Below are 24,851 nucleotides of genomic sequence, written 5' to 3'. Positions count from 1 at the left end.
GACAGAAGAGTGGCCACAACATTTTTGACATTTCTAAGAGGAAAAAGTGCAGCTTCTAGTTTATTAAATTTTGTGATTTTTACTTTATCTATGTACGTAGTAACAATAGATGAAGTTTTGTGATCATGCGAAAATTCGAACTCGAGATTTTGACTGATTCGAACTCAGAATCGATTACTGATCACGTTTTAATGATCTAGAAAAAATGTGTGTGTGTGTGTCTGTGTGTGCCTGTGTGTGTGTCTGTGTACTTTGGGGATTTTTTCAACACCGTTAGTCCTATCGAACCGAAACTTAGTATCGGTTAATGAAATTCTTATAGACACTACGTAAATTTTTTTCAAGTTTTTAAGTTGACCGGAAATGGTACCTCCCCTTATAGGTGTCCTCTTTTTTTTAAGTTTTTGAATTCGATTTTATCCCAAACTACTAACTGAATCGGACTGATTTTTTTTTACATGTACTAGAAATAATAATTTTTATAATTTTATATTTTTTAAATATTTTTATCTGAACCGGAAGTAGTACTTTTACTCTAGAGAATCGAGGTTTTTTTATGTTTTTCTCAAAATCCTTTTGATTTATCGAACTGAAATTTCATATCGATCAGTTTAAGCTCAATATCAAGTTATGTATAAAATTTGGTAAGCGTCCGTCGACCGGAAGTGGCAGTTTACTCTTGTTCGATTTTTCTTCCACTATTTTTTTCGACCCCTTAAACATGTGTGGTCTTCACGAAAAAATGCAAGTATAATTCTTGTATCAATGTGATTAAAATTAAAAAAAAATCACTAAATTTAATAAACCGGAAGTGGGATTTTTTCCCTTCCGGACGCATCCGGAAGGAAGGTCAAAAATGTTGTCGCCTGGATCCTGACCACACCCCTGAACGTATTAAGCTGAAAATTTATATTTATATTCTTTATGTACTAACTTAGATTTGGTAACGTTTTGGTCAGAATTCGTAAGCCGGAAGTAGTATTTTTTTTAAAAACAATATTTCATTATTTTTTCATTATTTTATTTTGACCTTTTAAATTATCTTAAGCGTCTTGATATTTATTGTGTATAATAAAGATAGTGATTTTAAGTAAAAATAAAAAATAAAACCAACAAATTTAATGAACCGGAAGTGGGATTTTCTACTATTAGAAAGGTCAAAAATGTTGTCGCCTGGATCCTGTCCACGCCCCTAAACGTATTAAGCTGAAAATTTATATTTGTGTTGTTTATGTACTAACTTAGATTTGGTAACGTCTTAGTCAGAATTCGTAAACGGGAAGTAGTATTTTTTTTAAAAACAATATTTCATTATTTTATTTTGACCTTTTAAATTATTTTAAGCGTCTTGATATTTATTGTGTATAATAAAGATAGTGATTTTAAGTAAAAATAAAAAATAAAACCATCAAATTTAATGAACCGGAAGTGGGATTTTCTCCTATTAGAAAGGTCAAAAATGTTGTCGCCTGGATCCTGTCCACGCCCCTGAACGTATTAAGCTGAAAATTTATATTTGTGTTGTTTATGTACTAACTTAGATTTGGTAATATTTTGGTCAGAATTCGTAAACCGAAAGTAGTATTTTTTTTTAAAACAATGTTTCATTATTTTATTTTGACCTTTTAAATTATTTTAAGCGTCTTGATATTTATTGTGTATAATAAAGATAGTGATTTTAAGTAAAAATAAAAAATAAAATCATCAAATTTAGTGAACCGGAAGTGGGATTTTTATCTCTTAGAAACGTCAAAAATGTTGTCGCCTGGATCCTGTCCACGCCCCTGAACGTATTAAGCTGAAAATTTATATTTGTGTTGTTTATGTACTAACTTAGATTTGGTAATATTTTGGTCAGAATTCGTAAACCGAAAGTAGTATTTTTTTTTAAAACAATGTTTCATTATTTTATTTTGACCTTTTAAATTATTTTAAGCGTCTTGATATTTATTGTGTATAATAAAGATAGTGATTTTAAGTAAAAATAAAAAATAAAATCATCAAATTTAGTGAACCGGAAGTGGGATTTTTATCTCTTAGAAACGTCAAAAATGTTGTCGCCTGGATCCTGTCCACGCCCCTGAACGTATTAAGCTGAAAATTTATATTTGTGTTGTTTATGTACTAACTTAGATTTGGTAACGTTTTGGTTAGAATTTGTAAACCGGAAGTAGTATTTTTTTTTAAAACAATATTTCATTATTTTATTTTGACCTTTTAAATTATTTTTATCCTCTTGATATTAAATGGGTATAATAATTATATTGATTTTAAATAATTAAAAAAATTTGAACAAAATCCGCCAACCGGAAGTAGAAATTTTGTCTTGTGCAAGTATTTGCATATATTTGCGCTCAATTTGTATCGCTATCATAGTTATTAGTTCAATATCGAATTTTGTTTTGTAACCTTCTTATATTCCTCAAATACATAGATAAAGTCATGGGTTGGTCACACCCGAATTTTTTTTATTTTCATCACATTGATACAAGAATTATACTAGAATTTTTTTGTGAAGAGCACACATGTTTAAGGGGTCGAAAAAAATAGTGGAAGAAAACTCGAACAAGAGTAAACTGCCACTTTCGGTTGACGGATGCTTACCAAATTTTATACGTAACTTGGTATTGTTGCGTAGGGGTGGGTGGAGGATCCAAGTAAAAGGCCAACAGTCGTATCACAGCATTTATTGATGATTAAGGAGATACACGCATTGCCAGTGCTCCGTCCAGAATGATCTGATATCGCCTACGTACCGCCTTATAAGGGGTAGATCTCTCAGGACGTCTAATCTGTTAACCTACTGTATAGTCACGTATTCAGATATGTATTCCCACGGTATGAGAAGTGCAATCATTGTTTAGCTTTCATGCACTTAGCTTGTCGCTAATCCTTAAAACCACTTACCCCGGTCACACGGTCTCTCAGGACGCTACCTGGCCTAATCCGATGGCAATTACTCGGCGGCTCTGTTTAGTATACGTTACAGTATTAAGCTTAAACTTATTTTTGAAAAAACATAAAATACCTCAATTCTCTAGAGTAAAAGTTCTACTTCCGATTCAGGTAAAAATATTCAAAAAATATTTAGTTATAAAATTTATAATTTATATTACACGTAAAAAAAATTCAGTCCGACTCAGTTAGCGATTTGGGATAATTGAATTCAAAAACTTAAAAAAGAGGACATCTATGTATAAGGGGAGGTACCATTTCCGATGTGTCGTGTCGATAATAATTTCAGTAAACAATACCAAGTTTCAGTTCGATAGTACTAACGGTGATCAAAAAATACCCAAAATATACATACAATACGTGATCAGTGATCGATTCTGAGTTCGAATCATTCAAAATTTCGAGTTCGAATTTTCGCATGATCACAAAACTTCATCTATTGTTACTACGTACATAGATAAAGTAAAAATAACTTCATACATATGTACTACTATTGTTCTACCCGATGACATATAATCGCATGGGTGTTGCCATATTAAGTTATTAAAAAAAAAAATTAACAGAAATTTGTCATCGGTCATGAGTTCGAAGGATGGAAGGAACATGAGTTCGATCTTTTAAATATATTTAATTTAATAGTTTAAAGTCCGTTGAAATTTCAACTGGTGCTTTCGGATTTATACATCCTGCATCATGCGGCCCAGCATCCTGCTGCAGACCAACGTTCAACCCAGAACGTGCTCCAAAGCCATGTCCCACAAGAATCGCCACCATCCTCACAAAAGTGAAGGTTGACCCTGGAAAATGTGCACCCCTCAGTCTGCCACTCTGTTGGTGGTGCTTCTTTTCCGTTCCCTTGACCCTGGAAAATGTGCACACCTCAGTCTGCCACTCTGCTGGTTGTGCTTCTTTTCCGTTCCATTGACCTTGGTAAATGTGCACCCAACAGTCTGCCACTCTGTTGAATGTGCTTCTTTTCCGTTCCATTGACCCAACTGAAATCCATTTCTTTCTGATGTATTTTCCCGTTACATCTGCGAGATGATCTTAACACTCTGCTGCAACTGTCCATGTATTTTTTTTCAGGTACTCGTGTTTCCACTAGTTTCCAACTAGATTTTTTTCGATGTTGACGTATATCAATTGTTCCACTCTCTCTCGTTGAAGTCGCGATCTAGCGTTTCTTCGGTTTCAAATGCCCTCACGTGGTTGATCCAAGTCGCTCGTTTCCCCAACGTCCAAATTTGTTACGGTGGCCCCGTCTTCCTGTCATGTGGCCCAGCATCTGCAGCAGACCAACGTTCCACCCAGAACGTGCTTCCGTTGCCATTCCCTCTGAAGCGGTGCCTCTATCCTCCCAAAAGTGACTTGATTGACTCCGACTGACCAACCAACATTTATCCAATCTGATAAATGTGCCTCTCTGCCGTTGCATGGTTCCGATTGAATTCCATTTCAATCCGTTTACTTTCCGACTCTTTGCGAGATGACACCTGTGACATAACAGGTGGTTAATTAGTTTCCAATTAGACTCGACTAGTTTCCAATTAGATTTTTTTTTCAGTTTGTTGACATCTGCCGTCAACAAACAGTTGAAGGGAATAGTGGCTTGTAATCGACATCTCTCAGTTGTCGTCGATCTCCGCTCCTCTTCTGACGACGATGCTTTCCCGTGGATCGTCGTCACCTACAGCCGCTAATTCTTGCTACTTGCGGCGAATTGGCGAACTGCACTCGTCCCGGTCGCCCTTTGGATGACTACAATTGCCGGATGCTGCTCTCCGATGTTGCCCTTGACAACGCCTCAAGATGTCCTCTCCCGGCAGCACTTGTACGAAACCTCCCGTTTCGTAACCTCCTTCCGTCATCCCGATGAATTCTTGGCGGTCACCGCCGATAATGTCAAAGCCGAGTTGCAGTGATAACTGCAATTCGACAACCGAATATGTGATGACCGATTATGTGTGTTGCGTTTTTTTGTTTCGTGTCTCCATGGCTCGAACTCTCTCCTACAGCTCCCGAGGATGGCTTCGCTGTAGCTTCTCTTCCTTCGCTGGTGACTTTGTTCCACGGCCCATCTTGGATCCCACTTCTGACACCAGTGTTGCGTAGGGGTGGGTGGAGGATCCAAGTAAAAGGCCAAAAGTCGTTTCACAGCATTTGTTGATGATTAAGGAGATACACGCACTGACAGTGCTCAGTCCAGAATGACATGATATCGCCTACGTACCGCCATATAAAGGGTCGATCTCTCAGGACGTCTAATCTGTTAACCTGTTGTATAGTCACGTATTCGGATATGTATTTCCACGACATTGGGTCTCCCCGTACCGATTCTGAGAAAAGCCTAATAACGGTCATTGTTTAGCCTAAATGCACTTAGAGTCCAGATATAATCCTGGAAGTAAGTGCAAGCACTTAGTTAATCCAATAACAGATATCCGTTGGTCTAAGTGCAAGCACTTAGTTAGTCCGATAACAGATAACCCTTGAACGGTCACATAGTCTCTGGGATTCTATTCGCTTAATCCGCGGCGTACGTAACAATAGTAATAATTAATCGGAATCGAAACTGAAACAGTAATTTTAAAAGTAAACTAAATAATTCATGTGTAAGGTCGAAGACAACTGTAAAGACGTCGTATTCCAATTTTTAATTTAATGCATACAAAAGTTTAGCTATTACGTATAATAAGTTAACAAAATGTAATATTTTCCGATTATACACAAACGATCATTGACCTCGTAAGGTTGAATATTATTATTACACATAACAAATTACGTACATATACATACATATGATGTGTATTTACAACACATCCTCTGGGCGAGAATGTGGCGAGGCTCGCCCGCTCGTGAACGGTCGCGCTTAGAACAGAGGGTCCGAGGTTTGATTCCCGGCGCCCGCGGTAAACGAAATCAATTATTTTTTCGAATATCGTCAAAATATAAGTAATTTCAATTTCAATTTAATTACAAATATATATTTAATTGTTTTATATGAAAACAAAAAAAAATATGGTTCAAAACCTCGCTAAAAAAATACTATATATAAAAACGGACTGTCGCTAAATATATATATTTGTATATTTGTATGTGACGGACGATCAACCATCCACCAGTATGGGGAACAAATTTTTTTTTTTTTTCATATTATTCATTTTTTTCATATTTTTCATTTTTTCAGTTTTTTCATTTTTTTCATTTTTTCAGTTTTTTCATTTTTTCAGTTTTTTTATTTTTTTCATTTTTTCAGTTTTTCAGTTTCCCAGTTTTTTCAGGCCCCGGGGTGTCGAAGGCATTGGGGGCGCTGGGGGCGAAGCCCCCGGGGTTCCAAAGGCATCGGGGGCACTGGGGGCGAAGCCCCCGGGGTGCCGAAGGCATTGGAGGCGCTGGGGGCGCCGGAGGCATCGGCGGCGCTGGGGGCGAAGCCCCCGGGGTGCCGAAGGGATTGGAGGCGTTGGGGGCGCCGGAGGCGTCGGCGGCGCTGGGGCGAAGCCCCCGGGGTGCCGAAGGCATCGGGGGCGCTGGGTGGGCTGCGGGCGCCGGAGGCGTCGGCGGTGCTGGGGCCGAAGGCCCCGGAGCGACGGAAGCGCCGGGGGCGAAGGCCCCGGGGTGCCGGAGGCGTCGGCGATGCACAAAACGTAATTCGTAATTCGTAATCACTTCGTAATTTGTCATTCGTAATTCATGCATCAATTTCTTTCCGAAACCAGTCGATTCAATATCTTTAACTTTATTTTTATTCGAGTTTCAATTCCTTTTCGAAACCACCCGTTGAAATCAACGGGTCCAACACTAGTTTATTATAATTACGTATTTTTATATGGCAAGAAGGAATATTTCAATTAATGTTTAAAAAAAAGGCAAAATGAAGAATTGGATTTGTGATGATGTTCGTGACCATTAGCTCAGTTTAGACCTACATATATGAGGCTATTTTGAGATGACTTGTTCGAGTCGCGGCAAAGTTGTCTCGACGAAAAATGAATTTATCGATTCATTCATTATGTTCGGTGAGCGTTAGGACACACACACACACACACACACACACAGAGATTACCGTATTTATATACATGATGTACTATATTCGCACTTTAGAATGCACAAGTAACTGAGTAGATAAAATACCTACATATTTGCACACTTCCTTTTCTTCTGAAAATTTACTGCTCAAATGCGATGATGATCCGCACGTATGTATGATAGAAAAATGGAAGTTGAACTTCAGTATATAACATTTTCTATAAGAATATACATGTACATACATATGAATTTATATACATATGTATATTAAAAAAAAAATTCCTACATTAAATACGGACACGAAGTGATTGCGCAATCAACTCTATAGATAAGTGGATTTCTACGCTTTTCTAATCGCATGTAAACGTTGAAAGGGTTAACTCGGTAATTTCCCATTGTAAATTTTCACACGTGCAACGTGCCAACACGAACACGACTCGGCAAGGTGTCCGATTTCAGCCGAAAGTTTTCCTAGAAAAAACTTACCGACAGCCTTCAACGAAAGCCTTTCCGCTTAGGCATACACGCGAGTGTGAAATTATTTTGCGATAATGTCGTAAATATGTATGTACATACATTTATTTAATGTAATGTACATGTATTTAAACTAATGTACATGTATTTAAAAACTATGTACATCATATTTTATGATTTTTTTTTATTTCAATAAAACATGAAAAATCATCAATGATTATATGCAAACATTTGAATCGAAGCTCTCACTATAATATGTAATCACACACATTTGTAGATATTACATTCCAATCTATAATTAAATATATGTTAAATGAAGCGAAATATGTTAGAAAAATTTTACCCGTGAGTGTTTCATTTCCAGCGTTCCCATCGTCCAGTGAAATATTGAAGGCAGGTGAGGAAAAATTGTATGTTTGCATTGCGGAAAACACCGGTATTTTATCGGTGGATGATAATGTGGAAACGTCAATTAACGAAATCATCCCGAGCACGAATTCCAAAATGACACTTAAAACGTCAATATACAAATTCTTTAACAGACCGTGACATTCTTGCGTGCGTTTCCTTCGAAGCCTCCGTTGCAATTGAGCTCATTGCAGGTTATGTATCGTTTACGGATCGCGTAAATCGTACAAATATTCATTGTGCTTGATCGGTTACAAAATCGCCGATAATAATTTGAGGGGATATTTTTGTACGCGATCTCAATTGCATATTATCTGACTGTTGACTTTTTAAAAATCAATACTTACAAATGGCAACAACTTTATAGTGACATCTATCAAACAAACAAACAGTACAAATGTTATTTTCAGGCAAATAACATTTTGTCAAGGATGCAAACCTTTTTTATTTATTGAAATTTACAAAAAAATATATAGATGCCATTTATTTATGTATGCATAGATAACTGAAATTATATATTGTACTTATTCGAAATAGAAAACAAAAAACTTTGCACATGTTCATATATCACTGTAATTAGTTCATATTATACATATTTATATATAATTGACCGGCCCTAAACCATTATAGCACCTATTGATATCGTGTAATTATATTTCCATGGTTTGTAACCGATATATTTAAATTCCATGCTTCAAAAAATGACATTTTGGCCTGATATTGAAAATGACATTTCATAAAATTTAAATTTCCGTTTACATTTAAGAAAAATTTATAGTGACATCCATCAAAAACACAATACTAATATTTTCAAGCAAATAACATTTTATCAAGGATGCAAACCTTTTATATATATACACACACATCTATGATATATACCGAAGGAATTTCATAATAACTTTTATAATCAAATTAACCACGGTATCATGAAAAAATGATACCGTTGTTACCGATTCTTCGAAAACACTGTTTCCCTATACAAATAAATTGTCGTTGTGAGCGCGCTTTGTGGGGGAGCCGAAACCGAAATTTGAATTAATAATAAAATAAAACAGTAAAACTAAAAAATACCCGGGTATATATAAAAAATATAACAAAGGAAAATAGGATACATACATACGGGTCTACGTGACGAAACAGAATGTTAAATTACAGAAAACACAAATATCGGAAGAAAAAGATCGAAAATCAAAAGATCTTAAGTCGAAAGATCAAAAAAAAAAATGGTGCATGGTAAACGGTACATACTCACTTAATTTGCGCGAGCAGGATACAACAGGAACAAGAGGAACATGCTTTTCCTCCCTTATTCTGCGCGCGCACATTAATACGGGAGGAAAAGCCTGTTCCTCTTGTTCCTGTTGTATCCTGCTCGGGCAAATTAAGTGAGTATGTACCGTTTACCATGCACCATTTTTTTTTGATCTTTCGACTTAAGATCTTTCGATTTTCGATCTTTGCCTTCCGATATTTGCGTTTTCTGTAATTTAACATACTGTCTCGTCACGTAGACCACCAGACAACATTCCACCAGACAAAGAGCTTTATGGTACTCATCATTATTTTCGAACCCAAGCATATTCATTTACAACCAGATTACAACTTTTATTTTAATCAACATCTAGAGAAAACCCATACTGTCGTCCTATTGTCGTGAACAATTTTAATTCTTTATTTCGAATGGATGCAATTTTTTTCCATTTCATTATGTTTTTATGAGAATCACAATACGATGATAATACTCGGCAACAAAAAATCACGTTTTTGAGCATTTATAAAATGCGCAATTCTTACAGGCTCTTGCAGTCTTTAAATCAAAATATTATATTGCTATGCTCGTGGTGATTTAAAAAAATAAAATAAACAATAAATGACGAAAATTTTATTCAATATTTGGCAAATATAAATTTGTAATAATATATTATTTCTAATAACAGATTCATATTATTTCTAATTTGTTAATGTGTCATAAGTAAAGCCCGGATAACCAAGGTGCCGTTCATTGTTCAAATGTTGTAAATGCATTGTTAAAGGTTTGTCGAACCTTTTTTACAAAGCATTTACAACAATTGAACAATGAGCGGCACCTTGGCTATCCGGCCTCTAGTCATAAGCATAACCGTATCATAGCCGTAACATCAAAAACGAGAAATGGCAATACTTATAAATTGTATCTCCAAGTTAGAATGTGGACCATATTGGAATTGGGTGCAAATAAAATTACAAAATATTAATGTTTTGAAATATACAATTACAATATATTCGAATATAGGAAAAGAAGGTATGAATTATAGGGGGAGAGAGAGAAAGCACTCGGTCCACTGACTCATCTAGCTCTTGCTACGTTCTTAATTCCTGATACAAGTGAACGTTGATTTTCCCACATTTTGATGATATTCTAAAATCGAATATCCCGCATTTGTATGTACAATTCAATATATTAATATTCTATGATTTGACCGCCTACCGTTGGAATAGACTGACGTATTGCAAGTCCGGTGTTTTTGATCGATGGGTCAAATTTAGGCGACGACAGATTTGGGCAAATGGTCTCCTACAGCTCTGAATCCGAGGTGATCAGCGACGTACGTGGTACGGAAGACCTGACCGTCTGGAGCGGTGAAGGTGAACTCTCCAATTTTGTGGAGGACATGGTCCTTTCCATCGAGGGTCGGCTTCAGGATACCCTGTTCGGCGACTGATGTTCCATCGGCACTCAAGTATCTCAGAGCGAATTGGCCAACTTCGTCGTGTTTCTCAGTGCGTTCCAAAACGGGAATGTACCTGATTGGTGCCTCTGGGGCGGCCATGGCGGCTACGGCCATCATGCAGAGTGCTACTACCTGGAAAATTAAACAAAATTCAGCATCAGTCTATACTTTTAACGCGCACATTTAATCCTCAAAATAATGCTGCAGTGGTATACTTACGAATTTCATGATGATTTGCGTAGAGGTATGGAATATCTACGATAGACAATCACAATTGTGCGAATGATGACCGGAACCCATCGACACGTATTTATATTCCGCGCTGCTATCGAATAATCGATTTTTGATGGTTCGCGAAATTAGAAAATGCGTTAATTTGCACATCGAAATGTTATTTCATCTATTAAACGTGTATTTATTGTTATTAATCATACGCAACATTAATAGTCAGGGTTATGTTACAACCGAACTATTTTTCGAAATAAACATTGTCGAATATGATTTCGAAAACTCCATAATTTTCAAATATATATTAGTAATAGTGATATCAATACAATTGCATGTTTTTTGTTAATGTCAACATTACATAAGTATGTATTATTACATATTACATATATAGCTCGGTGCATAGATATTGGAGAAATGCCTTTTTTGAATTTGTGTCGAATTTTAAGTTGGTTGATGCTGGGATAATTCAGGTTTTTACAAGGTATTTTTCCTTTCAAGGTAATACGATATAATATGTATCGATATATAATATGTACATATATATAATATGTACATATACATATGTAAACATATAAATTAATTTCGGTTGATTGTGTAAAAAAAAGGATTTATTCACACTACGATATATAAGTATATAGAAAAATTATTTTAAATACTGACAATCTTTCAATATTGAATATAAAACACCGTCTTTAATTCTTGAATAAAATATCAACCGATGGAAAGGAATAAAGGTAATGCTAAATAATTAAAAAAAAAAAGAGCAATACATTTTTACGATTTTTTGTTACAAATCTTAGTGGAGATAAGGCTATTTTTATTTTTTACTTTCCCATCCATCGTTCCTTAAATCTTTTTCTTTCATATATTTATTATAACTATAAATAACCGAAAAATAATGGTAGCCCGTTAACGGTGATATTTCTTGTGGATTAGCCAGTTAACCGGGTAACCGATATTTAGAGAAATGTTAGTATTGTAGCATTATAATGCATTAAAAAATTAATAGCTTTGATGCAGATGATTATAGACTTGGTCTTACTAATTTATAGTTATATTTATTAGTGAATGAGTCACGTATAAAGGTTGTAATTAAATGCGGTATTTAATCAAATTAATTTAGGGTTGAATAAATAATGAAATCCCAAAAAGATTTTTGACAACATTCATGTAACATTTTCGGCCAAATATGTACATACACATAGAATGAAATATAATAAACACATATAATGAAAACAGAAGAGTGGGTAAACTCATAAAAACATTATATAGATACAAATGTAGGTCTTGAATTTTTTTCTTATAGGCTTAAAAACTAATGTCAGATACCATTTTCAACGCCCTCTCAAATTTTATAATATTATTACTATAAATTTTGAAATTATATTTAAAAAAATAGGGACAAATGAGGTTAGGTTACCACTTTGTTTTGAACTATTTCAACAATAAATTGTAAATTGTAAGTAAATTGGTGTAATATGGTGGGAAACATCGATCTGGAGTCACATATATCCAAGGTCTGGCGAGTTATACCGGGCTAGGGATTGAATCCATGACCCCTTAGTTGATAGCATTATACGCTAACCACTGAATTATATGTGTTGCGTAAAATTGACATCAAAGACACGTGTAATAGATGAAATAACATTTCGATGTGCAAATTAACGCATTTGCTAATTTCGCGAATGATTAAAAATCGATTATTCGATAGCAGCGCGGAATATAAATACGTGTCGATGGGTTCCGGTCATCATTCGCACAATTGTGATTGTCTATCGTAGCTATTCCATACTTCTACGCAAATCATCATGAAATTCGTAAGTATACCACTGCAGCATTATTTTGAGGATTAAATGTGCGCGTTAAAAGTATAGACTGATGCTGAATTTTGTTTAATTTTCCAGGTAGTAGCACTCTGCATGATGGCCGTAGCTGCCATGGCCGCCCCAGAGGCACCAATCAGGTACATTCCCGTTTTGGAACGCACTGAGAAACACGACGAAGTTGGCCAATTCGCTCTGAGATACTTGAGTGCCGATGGAACATCAGTCGCCGAACAGGGTATCCTGAAACCGACCCTCGATGGAAAGGACCATGTCCTCCACAAAATTGGAGAGTTCACCTTCACCGCTCCAGACGGCCAGGTCTTCCGTACCACGTACGTCGCTGATCACCTCGGATTCAGAGCCGTGGGAGACCATTTGCCCAAATCTGTCGTCGCTTAATTTAAATCAACTAAAAATTCAATAAACCTTCACAATTCTAACTGAGCATGCCTTTACATATGTATTTATTATACTATGTTTATTTAATAAATTGTTTGTATTGTAACCATGAATGATTTTTATTTACGACATGGAAGTCATATTGTTTTGTGTTTCGGTGTTTCAATATAAAATTTATTTATGTATGGCATAACATTGTTATAACAATATAGCGGACGACCGATTGTTTATTCAATTTTCCAAATGGTTTATTTTTATTGCATGGCTTCGTTTAACTTGAATATATTTGCAGACAAAGATAAATGTACATAGACAAGGATTCTTTCAAACGATTTTTTACCCACTAACTCCGAGCTAATTTTGTTGAACCCTAAAAAAAAAACTTATTGGTAAAAGTCGGAATTTTTGACAGGGTGAACCCTCTAGGCTCGGAAGCGAGGCTCGGTCGACCCGCTCCTTCCTGTCATTGGTTGCTTTTTGCGAGTACTTTGGTATTGCCGTGCCCTGAATAAACTCGACTTTTACCTGATGATTTATTATTATTTTATATTATTTTATATATTGAAAAATCAACAGACAACAGGATGTACATAGATAATAAGTAATATCAATTATATCATTCAATCCTTAACACGTCATCTTCTATTAAGGATCTTGGTGTAATACTCAATAATAAACTAGATTTCTCTGAACATATTTCTTTTATTACCAACAAAGCATTTAAATCTCTTGGATTTCTACTCCGCTCAACAAAACCCTTTAATGATCCTTATGTACTTAAATTACTTTATTTTTCCTTTGTAAGGTCTCACCTTGAATTTGCCTCAATTATCTGGTCACCTTTTTATTTATCCCATATTAATTGTATTGAGAAAGTTCAACTTAAATTTATTAAATCCTTACGCTACCTTTTTCCTACCTATACCCATTCTACTGTTTCCGACATTTTAAAAATCCTTTCTTTTAACAATCTTTCTGTCAGGCGACGACATACTGATGCTATATTCTTCTTTAAGCTCATAAATGGTTTCCTTGATTGTTCTGATTTACTGAATAAGGCTAATTTCAGAATCCCAGTTCGGTACTCTATACGCGTTTCACTCTTTTCACTTGATCCTTTCAATACTAATTCCCAAAAATATTCTTATCTGCAGCGCGTTTATCGTATGTTTAACGAAGATCTGAATGAGTTTGATCTATTTGGTATTTCCCTACATCAATTCAGGTCTAACATCGAGAGAATCTTGACAGATTGATTCATTTCTTCTCCTATTCTATTTTATAACCTTTTTCGAATATTTCCAATATTTTTATACTTTAGTTTAGTTATGTAATGTGCTATTTAATCATATTATAGCTTTCATTCTTTTCCTTTTAATTTGTTTAATTTGTATTTACCTTTTTCATTTGTTTTATATTTGTAAATTTCAATTTCTTCTTATATTCTATTTTATAACCTTTTTCCAATATTTTTATACTATAGTTTAATTATGCAATGTTCTACATATTTTGACATGTTATAACCTGTATTCTTTTCATTTTCATTTGTTTTCCTTATATTTATCTTTTTCATTTTTTTTATAATTTTTGTAAAAATCTGTTATTGGACTCGGATGTTACATATATTATATATTTACTATTTGTTTTTTAATACATATATATGTACATCCTGTTGTCTGTTGATTTTTCAATAAATAAAATAATATAAAATAATAATAAATCATCAGGTAAAAGTCGAGTTTATTCAGGGCACGGCAATACCAAAGTACTCGCAAAAAGCAACCAATGACAGGAAGGAGCGGGTCGACCGAGCCTCGCTTCCGAGCCTAGAGGGTCCACCCTGTCAAAAATTCCGACTTTTACCAATAAGTTTTTTTTTTAGGGTTCAACAAAATTAGCTCGGAGTTAGTGGGTAAAAAATCGTTTGAAAGAATCCTTGTCTATGTACATTTATCTTTGTCTGCAAATATATTCAAGTTAAACGAAGCCATGCAATAAAAATAAACCATTTGGAAAATTGAATAAACAATCGGTCGTCCGCTATATTGTTATAACAATGTTATGCCATACATAAATAAATTTTATATTGAAACACCGAAACACAAAACAATATGACTTCCATGTCGTAAATAAAAATCATTCATGGTTACAATACAAACAATTTATTAAATAAACATAGTATAATAAATACATATGTAAAGGCATGCTCAGTTAGAATTGTGAAGGTTTATTGAATTTTTAGTTGATTTAAATTAAGCGACGACAGATTTGGGCAAATGGTCTCCCACGGCTCTGAATCCGAGGTGATCAGCGACGTACGTGGTACGGAAGACCTGGCCGTCTGGAGCGGTGAAGGTGAACTCTCCAATTTTGTGGAGGACATGGTCCTTTCCATCGAGGGTCGGTTTCAGGATACCCTGTTCGGCGACTGATGTTCCATCGGCACTCAAGTATCTCAGAGCGAATTGGCCAACTTCGTCGTGTTTCTCAGTGCGTTCCAAAACGGGAATGTACCTGATTGGTGCCTCTGGGGCGGCCATGGCAGCTACGGCCATCATGCAGAGTGCTACTACCTGGAAAATTAAACAAAATTCAGCATCAGTCTATACTTTTAACGCGCACATTTAATCCTCAAAATAATGCTGCAGTGGTATACTTACGAATTTCATGATGATTTGCGTAGAAGTATGGAATAGCTACGATAGACAATCACAATTGTGCGAATGATGACCGGAACCCATCGACACGTATTTATATTCCGCGCTGCTATCGAATAATCGATTTTTAATCATTCGCGAAATTAGCAAATGCGTTAATTTGCACATCGAAATGTTATTTCATCTATTACACGTGTCTTTGATGTCAATTTTACGCAACACATATAATTCAGTGGTTAGCGTATAATGCTATCAACTAAGGGGTCATGGATTCAATCCCTAGCCCGGTATAACTCGCCAGACCTTGGATATATGTGACTCCAGATCGATGTTTCCCACCATATTACACCAATTTACTTACATATATATATATATATATATATATATATATATATATATATATATATATATATATATATATATATATATATACATATATATATATATATATATATATATATATATATATATATATATATATATATATATATATATATATATATGTTTTGTATTTTGGCCAAAAAATTTATGTGATATGAATATTAGATATTATTATACTAATTTTTGAATTATAAGTTATAAGTATGTATCATATATATAACGACGGTAATCTGTGTGTGTGTGGGTGTGTGTGTGGGTGTGTGTGTGGGTGTGTGGGTGTGTGTGTGTATAATGAACGAATCGATAAAAATCGATGAATTAATTTTTCGACGAGACGACTTTGTCGCGACTCGAACCGATCACCCCAAATAGCCTGAATATGGGTCTAATGAGGTAATGGTCACGGACATCGTGCCAAATCCAATTTTTCATTTCGCCTTTTTTTTTTAAACATTAATTGAAATATTCCTTCTCGCCATATAAAAATACGTAATTTTTATAATTTCATTTAGCGAGGTTTTGAACCATTTTTTTTTCTTTTCATATAAAACAATTAAATATATATTTTTAATTGAAATTATTGAAATTAATTTATATTTTAGCGATATTTTAAAAATAAAATTAATTCCAAAACGCGGGATCGAGCTGGGGTCCCCGCGTTCAGAACATTCACGCTAACCACTACACTGCCGTCTCGATAGAAAAATTGCTCTAAATTACGTACATAATATTCGATTACCCTTTACAAGTATGGGGAACCAATCATTCGCGTATCTTCGGCTTTCGTCGACAATCGACAATTGACTTCGGCTTTCGTCGACAATCGACAATCGACTTCGGCTTTCGTCGACAATCGACAATCGACTCCGGCTTTCGTCGACAATCGAAAAATTTTTTTTTTTCATTTTTTTCATTTTTTTCATTTTTTTCATATTTTTCATATTTTTCATTATTTTCATATTTTTCACTATTTTCAGTTTTTACAGTTTTTTTCAGTTTTTTTCATTTTTTTTTCATTTTTTTCAAATTTTTCATCGTTTTCATTGTTTCCATTTTTTTCAGTTTTTTCATTTTTTTCATATTTTTCATTTTTTTCATATTTTTCATTATTTTCATTTTTTTCATAATTTTCATTTTTTTCTGCCTTTGTCTTTCCGAAACCAGTCAATTCCATATCTTTAACTTTATTTTTATTCGAGTTTCAATTTCTTTTCGAAACCACCCGTTGAAATCAACGGGCCCTACACTAGTAGTATATAAATATGAAGAATTTTTCCAAAAAATGTTTTAATTTAAATTACAATACTCTAATATGTATAATTTTGAGATAATCGGTATCAATAATGGCTGAGATAACTGGAATTATAAATTAAATACCCATGGTAGTCCCCTCTCCAAATAATGTTTGTATTCTGGGATAAGCATTTCATACATTTGGTCTGGTCGGTGTGGCCTGGAGCTACATATGTCCTGGGACGTATGCAATGAAATTAAATATTTATAATATAATAGTGATTCTTCACAAGGTATAAAATTCCGACTGTTAAAATATTGATCAAACTACAAATGAACTACATTGGAACTGACTGTGTATGAATACACGGTCAGTTCCATTGTATTTTTTTGTAATTATCAACTTCATGTTTTAAATGTATGTAGTCAAATTTGTAGGGCTGTTAAGTTAATTTTAATGTTAAATAACGCGTTTGCCACTTCTATCGCTCTTTTTGAAGTGGCCTCAAAAAACTAAATTTGGTTAATGAATTAGAAATAGATAAACTTTGGAAATCCACCAAGTCTTTGTCCTCTTTAGTTAAGGTCTGATACTGTAAAAGGCCAGATGAAATTCTTTCTCCGTGGACCTCTCACACTGTTCAATAATCATTTTAACAATAACAATCATTTTCACAATAACAATCAGTACAATTGCAGTGTTCTGAAATTTTGTTTTAGGTTTTCTTTTCCCCTTTATATCCACAAGCTATATGCATTTCAATTATAATTGATAGTACATAGTTTCTAGTGACCTTTACTTTTTATCATTAATTTACACTGTAACAACTCCTGTGAAATACGTCAAATTTATATTTGAGCAAATTCTATTTGTGACGGTGGGAAAAGTTGAAAAAATTGTTAAATTTTTTAATGTGTAATGAAATTAAATATTTATAATATAATACTGATTTCTTCACATGGTATAAAATACCGACTGTTTAACATATACAAGTCAAAAGTATAATATAGTATACTTCATAACTACATATATGCAAATACATATTTATCTAAAATATAATTTGGAAAGAGACTTTGTATGTTAGTTTGTATCTTTGGTTGTGAATTTCGTAAACAAGTCAAAATTTCTATGACGACGAGTCGATTTTTATTTCGATTCAAATAAATTTAATAAAAAAATAACTGAATATTTACTATTAGATTCGCCTTGTTTACGCTGTTTATATTACAAGTACTGAGCGAAACCGGGTAAAACAACTAGTATTATATAACCATATTATACTTTTGAGCCATAAAGTATTCTACTTTTTACTTTCCGCTTTTTGCACTATTCTTGATAGTTTATATTTATATTGAAAACGTGAATTAGCCATACCATATACATATATGTATGTATACATATTTATAAGTAACTGAAATGCAAAACTATTCAACTTTCGGGTTTCCATCAGAACATGGGAGGTTGAAAGATGATATTTATGAAAACGATTTGTCTGAATTTTAAGCATTTAACCATACAATCACATACATCCTTCTGTTTTTATACATACTCGTATATGTTCGTATATTATTTTTTTAAATCCGACTTCAGTTGTTACTCCGATTTAATTTTCGCTACACTATGTTTGAAGCACTTTCAATTCGTTACGGGAACAGAGTGATATAATTATATATTTGAAAGCTCTTGTGCCTTTAATACCCACTAGTACTATTACATAATAAGAGCTGTTACAAATATAAAACTCGTATAAATTGTATTCGTAAAACCATATGTAGATACTCAAGTAGGGTATATATGTACATAGGTACTCATTATAAATTTATAAATAAACTGAGTTTATAATATGTGCAATATACATGTATGTACTATGTTCGCACATATGTTTATGTTTATGTATAGTCCATACACTTTTTCCATTGCAAACATCAAATTTAACGTCACTTGCATTTGTTGGATAATGAGTTGATTTATGTACATAGTTTATATAACATAAATAAACCAGTGTAACTTCATATATTATTTGACGTTATTGACTATGCACCGAATCACCCACTATAATTATCTACCACATAATATAGGCCAACAGGTGAACACGCATCTTTGTCAATATATTTTTATATTCTATTATATAATGCTATTAATTTTGGATGAGTGTTTCGTAAATCAATCGCGAGACTGAATGATTTTACAGTGATGTATCAACAACAATACATAGTTTGCGTAGTTTCACGATGTAAATAAATATGAAATAAATGACATTTTTTTTATTAAAATGTGTATTAAAAAAATTATAAAAACATTTTCGCATTCAATACAAATCATACAGTTTAATGTGGCACTTGATTTCTAAAACTAATATTCAAACATGTACATATATAATAAAACGGATTCAATCATTTAGTATAGCCTCTGTATCCTGTAATATAACCTGGAGTGACTCCTCCTCCGTATCCAGTTAGACCATATCCTTTGTTATTATACCCAGATCCTACACCCCCTTTATAATATCCATATCCTAAATTATTTTGTGTATTGTAATAAGGATTATTGTATCCGCTGTACGAAAGCAGTCCTCCATTGCCTCCGTACCCCCCGTAACCTCCGTTGCCCAAATATCCTCCGTTTCCTCCGCTGCTGAACGTACTGTAAGGATATCCTCCGTTTCCTCCGGTGCTGAACGTACTGTAAGGATATCCTCGGTTGTATCCCCCTCCCAAACTATTGTAACCAATACCTGTTAATCCATTATAACCGCTGTATCCATTAGATCCACTATAACCCAAATTTCCAGGACTCGTATAACCAGAGTAGCCAGAGTATCCGTTGTAACCTAATCCTGTGTTGTAGTTAGAACCAGACCAACCAGTGGATGGATAGTACCCACCACCTGGAGCGCCGTACACTGAAGCCGGGATACCTTCGAATACTGATAAAAAATATCGATTTCAAATTTTGAAGATTTTGACTTAAATTGTTTATTGTGGTACTCACTTCTTCCGCTAGCTTCCGTTTTTAGGTCCTTAGTTTTGGGATCATCGGATACTGCTTGAATTTGAGCTGACGACTCCGCCAAAACTCCGCCTCCCCAAAATTGAAAGACCAACACCAAACATACCCATAATATTTTCGAAGGATTCATCTAAAGATAAATGTAAAACATTTCAATTAGGCAAACTAAACAGATTTGTAGATACATGTGAATTCAAGATTTTACATATTATTTTATTTTTATTTTTTATTTTTATTTTTACAAGATCAATTAATCAAGCACACTCGTCTAACAGATTGCTCCAAAGCGACGAGTGTGCTAAAAAGATTAAGAAGTACAAAAGGAAAAAATACAAGTTAAATAAACAAATTATATATACAAATATACAAATTAAATAAAGAAAAGATAACTAAATAAAACATGACATAGAAAAAAATAATTTTTAATAAAATCATAATTAAATACACTAACTCAACCTTTCTAAATGGTCGCGACTTCCATAACTTATGAAGTGGTGCAGAGAATGAAGAGAGACGTGACAAATGTCAATGGCACCATCCAGTGAATTTAAGAAACGGAGGCCACATTATATCAGACATTGGATTAAATTTAGATTACTGCATGTGGGGAAACCTTAGCAAGCTTGGTTAATTGTTTTATCGAATTAATCTATACATATTTATTTGAGTTAACATTATTTTGAAAATATTTTGGAAATCGGAAATTATAGTCCCTGCTCATCGAAGTTCGAACATTCGTTACTCGAGGCTATTTTGTGTACCTGCTCCCATTATGAATGACATTTTGGGTTCTTTTTTTTGTAAACAATGCGGAGTATCTTATTGTATTTATCTACAAAGTATTTGGTGCAGTATTGTTCATACAAATATTTTAAAACCCAATTTAGTGTAGAAGCACACTTTGTTTCCGAAATCCGGTCAGTCTATACGTTTGCATCCTTCTGAAAAAAAAGTGCTTACGAAGATTGAAACGAAAATATTTTTTATCCTGCATTTATACAATATCTTTCAAGGAAGTTTAAGTGTTAATACTTTTAAAATATGAATTTATTAATGGGATTTAGGCCAGGAAAATTGCCAAGGAAAGAGAGGTAAATAATGATCGGACATGAATGTTTTTATTTTTTTGCTCTTTGACAGAGTGCATTATCCTGCATAAAGTAAAAAAGATATCCATTGTCGTTAACGGGAGCAGGTACACAAAATAGCTTCGAGAAACGAGTGTTCGAACTTTGATGAGCAGGGACTGTAATGTGTATATGAAAACAAATATGGAAAGTCCCTTTTGCAATGTTGAATCAGTCGCTTTTTAACTGAGCATATTTGAAAATGTTTGTAAATTTAAAACTACCTCTTTTGACAATAAATTTACACATATGTATGTACATGTATGTACATACATATATATGTATATATGTATGTACATATGTGTCTAACATTTACCCTTTTCGTCGAGTCGTTCATTGTAATGGCCTATTTAAAGTTCAACATTTCAACGACTGGTATAATGGACATATTATGCGTACTTTTATTTTTTACCAGACATTTTTCTTCAAATATTGCGTGTGAAGTGCGTATAAAATATAGCGTATATTTCATATATGTTTCATGCGAGATGAAATTTTGAGGCGATAAATTGGCAGCGTTTTTAAAATCAATTCCGTTTAAAATTAACACGACAGAAATAATACGTATGTATGTCGAAAATATAAATGTTTTTTTAATGCATTCAACCTTTTAATTTTCTTTCGTGTAGATTATTGTAAAATGGATGCGTTTTTAACAAGATAAATTGCTACAACTCGAGTAAACGCTGTTCAAAAATAATTGTTTATTTGATGTAATTTTTTTTGCTTCAGTATGTCATTTCTATTGTTCCTCGGTATGACCTTACATCATCTTCGTGTAGGGACAGAAAAAACAGAACTTAGGAAAATAGAAGAAATCACACGCAATCGAGTCGATGCATTGTTAGGCAATTATTCTTCTTCTCATTCGAATGGGTCAATGTCGTTAATGACGCTATCGCTAAAATCCATTGTTTGCAATTCGTAATGACGTTCCGTTAACCCGTTTTCGGTGTAAATAACCCTTACAAAACTGCAACAATGCAACGATCCAATGGCGCGATTTATATTAAGCACTGAAATTTTATGGGAAACGCGATTGCTATCTTCTCGTATAGTTTATCTGAATATTTTCGTATGATATTGATAAAAAAAATCTCCGAATTATTATATTTAGAAAAACTTTAGAGTTTTTGTTTTTGAATAATTTATGTTGAACATTTTGTTTTTGATTAATATATTCGCTTTATTAAGATATATGTACATATGTATGTATTCAAAAAAGTATTTATATGAACTCTAATAGCTATTTTTAAACATCCAATTTTGAAATTGAAGTCGTTGATGTCGCTTACGTTAGAATCAGCATATAGAGCTTTCTTAAATTGAAATTACTTATGTAAAATCGTATTCAAAGTAAATGAATCCTTAAATTACAACTATGGGACGGCGCGATGGTGCTATTTTTCAGGAAAGAGGGTTCATTACTTTTATCCCTACAAAGCTAGAGAGCAAAAAGAAGGTAAACAATAGAAATTGACAATAGTGAACCCATTTTTGCACTCTGGTGCCGATCCTTAATTATAACATTAATAAGACAAATTTGTACGTATCCATAAATAGGTAAATTCACTTTTTATTTCCTTTCCCTTAATATGTACATACATATTATGTACTATATAGGGAAAGAAATTTATCATTTTGGGAAAGGCTTCTAAAAATCGCTTGAATCAAGAGCTTAACGAAATAAACAGAAACTCACATTTTCGCAGTCGCTCAGGTGTTTGTACTTAGTGAAATAGGAAAATTAAATCACTCGGCCTGTGGAAACCACCTCAATTCGGGATAACTTTAGGGGAATTTTTCGTGTCAGCTTGACTGCTGGGAGGTCCTAACTTGAGTGTGATCATCGCTGGTTTTCCGATTACTATTTATAGGTGTGTTTTTTCTGTTGTGCGAGATAATGATGGTGATGGTAATACCATTTGTTTTACAACATGGAAGACACTGACTGTATTGTTCTTGAAGCGGATCGACAATCATCGGCGCGCGATCCTCTTTGGTTCATTATTGTGTATTTTGTATGATAATTAGTGAAGTAAAAATATATATGAGAGATAATGAGAGCCAATAATGCAAATTTTATAAGACATAACTTTATAACATTTGTCCAAAACAATCGCAAAGTGAAACTAAGATAAACCTTGTAAATAATAGATTTGTTTTACGAAAAAAAATTCTGTGGTAAATAATACAGCATAAAAATATCGTAATGATGTGACGTCGACTCTATTACGTTGACTTAAGATGTCGTCTGAATGCGGATATCCCAGTCTAGGCCGTAAATGACAAGACATCTCATGTTTTTTTTTCAGCCTATCATTTGATTTCTTCACTTTTTTTACTACAACATATTAACTAATGTCTTTGGCCTTTGAGGCTTTGTTTGATTAAAGTATGAATAGTTACATATGTATATTTAGTACAATATATGCAGTATTGAAAACAAATCTCTTATCAAGTAGTGTTTAGATTAGCGACGAAATTTCAGTGCAATTTGTTTTTTTAAATCCAAATATGTAAATATAATAAATACATTACTTCAATTTTCAGATAATTTATTTATTATATAAAAAGCCCTTTCAATTAAAAATTACACACCTGGGGCATATAAAGCTTACAATTAATTATGTAAGAACTATATCGCCGAACATTTAACAGTTTATTCTTTCCACGTGCAGACAGTGAATTTCATCCCAAAGTCAAATTTCATTCCCTATTTTAGGGGAATATAATTGATTTACAAAACGGGTCACTGCACCCCATTTTATTTTTTATTACATTATTGAGTGGTAAGCCTATTATATGAAATAGATACAAAGTTAAATAATACGTTTCCAATGCTCAAATATTTTATAGGTAGATGAGTGTCATAAATTTCGATTATTCTTTTTTGTAAATTAAAAAAAATATTGTGATTTTTTAAGTTTGTGTGGTAAAAGGTTTCGTCGTATTTCCGTCCGTCCGACTGATGATGAAATTATTTGGAGGGAGTACGACAAACAGTCACACTCAAGAAACAATAGTACAGTACTTGAACAGATTGAGCTTATAGAGTTGACAAAACGGGCTGAACCTGTCTCAAAAAATAAATAAAAAGAAGCAAAAAGTACCCAACCCATAAACGGTCCCCCTTTGTCTCTTAATTACAAGTTCAAACATGGACATTAGTCGGACTGACTAACAGGTCATGACCGAACAATGGAAACACTTTAAACTACCGACCCTGGAAACTAAACAAGAGCAATTTTTTTCCGGTTATATCGTCTATTCGCACCGGTGTTTTTGTAAAAGTTCTACAAACATCTCTTGTTCGCGAAGTTTGGCTTGTGTAATTCTCAGTTTACGCTTGAACTCATCACATTTTTTTCCTTTTCAGTTTAAAATTGAAAAGCTTCGTTACATAGCTTATTGTC

The 24,851-nt window shown here is 33.7% G+C and overlaps 5 protein-coding genes across 6 annotated transcripts in view; 1 reads left to right on the top strand and 4 right to left on the bottom strand.

Annotated features, from left to right (window-relative positions):
* LOC143912899 (popeye domain-containing protein 3-like) overlaps window positions 1–8,038 on the bottom strand; it is a 51,550-nt gene extending 43,512 nt beyond the window's left edge. For both annotated transcript variants that reach the window (XM_077432351.1, XM_077432359.1), the window contains exon 1: window positions 7,799–8,038. In XM_077432351.1, coding sequence (XP_077288477.1) covers window positions 7,799–7,940 — 142 coding nt within the window. In that variant the 5' untranslated portion in view covers window positions 7,941–8,038. The remainder of the gene's footprint in view (window positions 1–7,798) is intronic.
* Window positions 8,039–10,385: 2,347 nt separating this feature from the next.
* LOC143916830 (endocuticle structural glycoprotein SgAbd-2-like) lies at window positions 10,386–10,802 on the bottom strand. The gene is made up of 2 exons (XM_077438081.1): window positions 10,794–10,802; window positions 10,386–10,706 (listed from the first exon to the last, which is right to left on the bottom strand). Exons 1-2 carry the CDS (start codon window positions 10,800–10,802, stop codon window positions 10,386–10,388), a joined length of 330 nt encoding a protein of 109 aa, XP_077294207.1.
* A 1,808-nt stretch (window positions 10,803–12,610) lies between these two features.
* Window positions 12,611–13,027, top strand: LOC143916819 (endocuticle structural glycoprotein SgAbd-2-like). The gene is made up of 2 exons (XM_077438069.1): window positions 12,611–12,619; window positions 12,707–13,027. Exons 1-2 carry the CDS (start codon window positions 12,611–12,613, stop codon window positions 13,025–13,027), a joined length of 330 nt encoding a protein of 109 aa, XP_077294195.1.
* Window positions 13,028–15,279: 2,252 nt separating this feature from the next.
* On the bottom strand, window positions 15,280–15,696 carry LOC143916809 (endocuticle structural glycoprotein SgAbd-2-like). Its single transcript, XM_077438058.1, has 2 exons — window positions 15,688–15,696; window positions 15,280–15,600 (listed from the first exon to the last, which is right to left on the bottom strand). The coding sequence occupies exons 1-2, from the start codon at window positions 15,694–15,696 to the stop codon at window positions 15,280–15,282; spliced, it is 330 nt and encodes a 109-aa protein (XP_077294184.1).
* Window positions 15,697–19,549: 3,853 nt separating this feature from the next.
* Window positions 19,550–23,384, bottom strand: LOC143913900 (uncharacterized). Its single transcript, XM_077433953.1, has 3 exons — window positions 23,138–23,384; window positions 20,291–20,438; window positions 19,550–20,225 (listed from the first exon to the last, which is right to left on the bottom strand). The coding sequence occupies exons 2-3, from the start codon at window positions 20,436–20,438 to the stop codon at window positions 19,693–19,695; spliced, it is 681 nt and encodes a 226-aa protein (XP_077290079.1). The 5' UTR covers window positions 23,138–23,384; the 3' UTR covers window positions 19,550–19,692.
* Window positions 23,385–24,851: the final 1,467 nt, after the last annotated feature.

The sequence above is a fragment of the Arctopsyche grandis genome, chromosome 1 (assembly GCF_051622035.1).
Source record: "Arctopsyche grandis isolate Sample6627 chromosome 1, ASM5162203v2, whole genome shotgun sequence".
Taxonomy (NCBI): Eukaryota; Metazoa; Arthropoda; class Insecta; order Trichoptera; family Hydropsychidae; genus Arctopsyche; species Arctopsyche grandis.
Note: the sequence above shows the minus strand (reverse complement) of the source record. Positions and strands in the feature narration are given on the sequence as shown.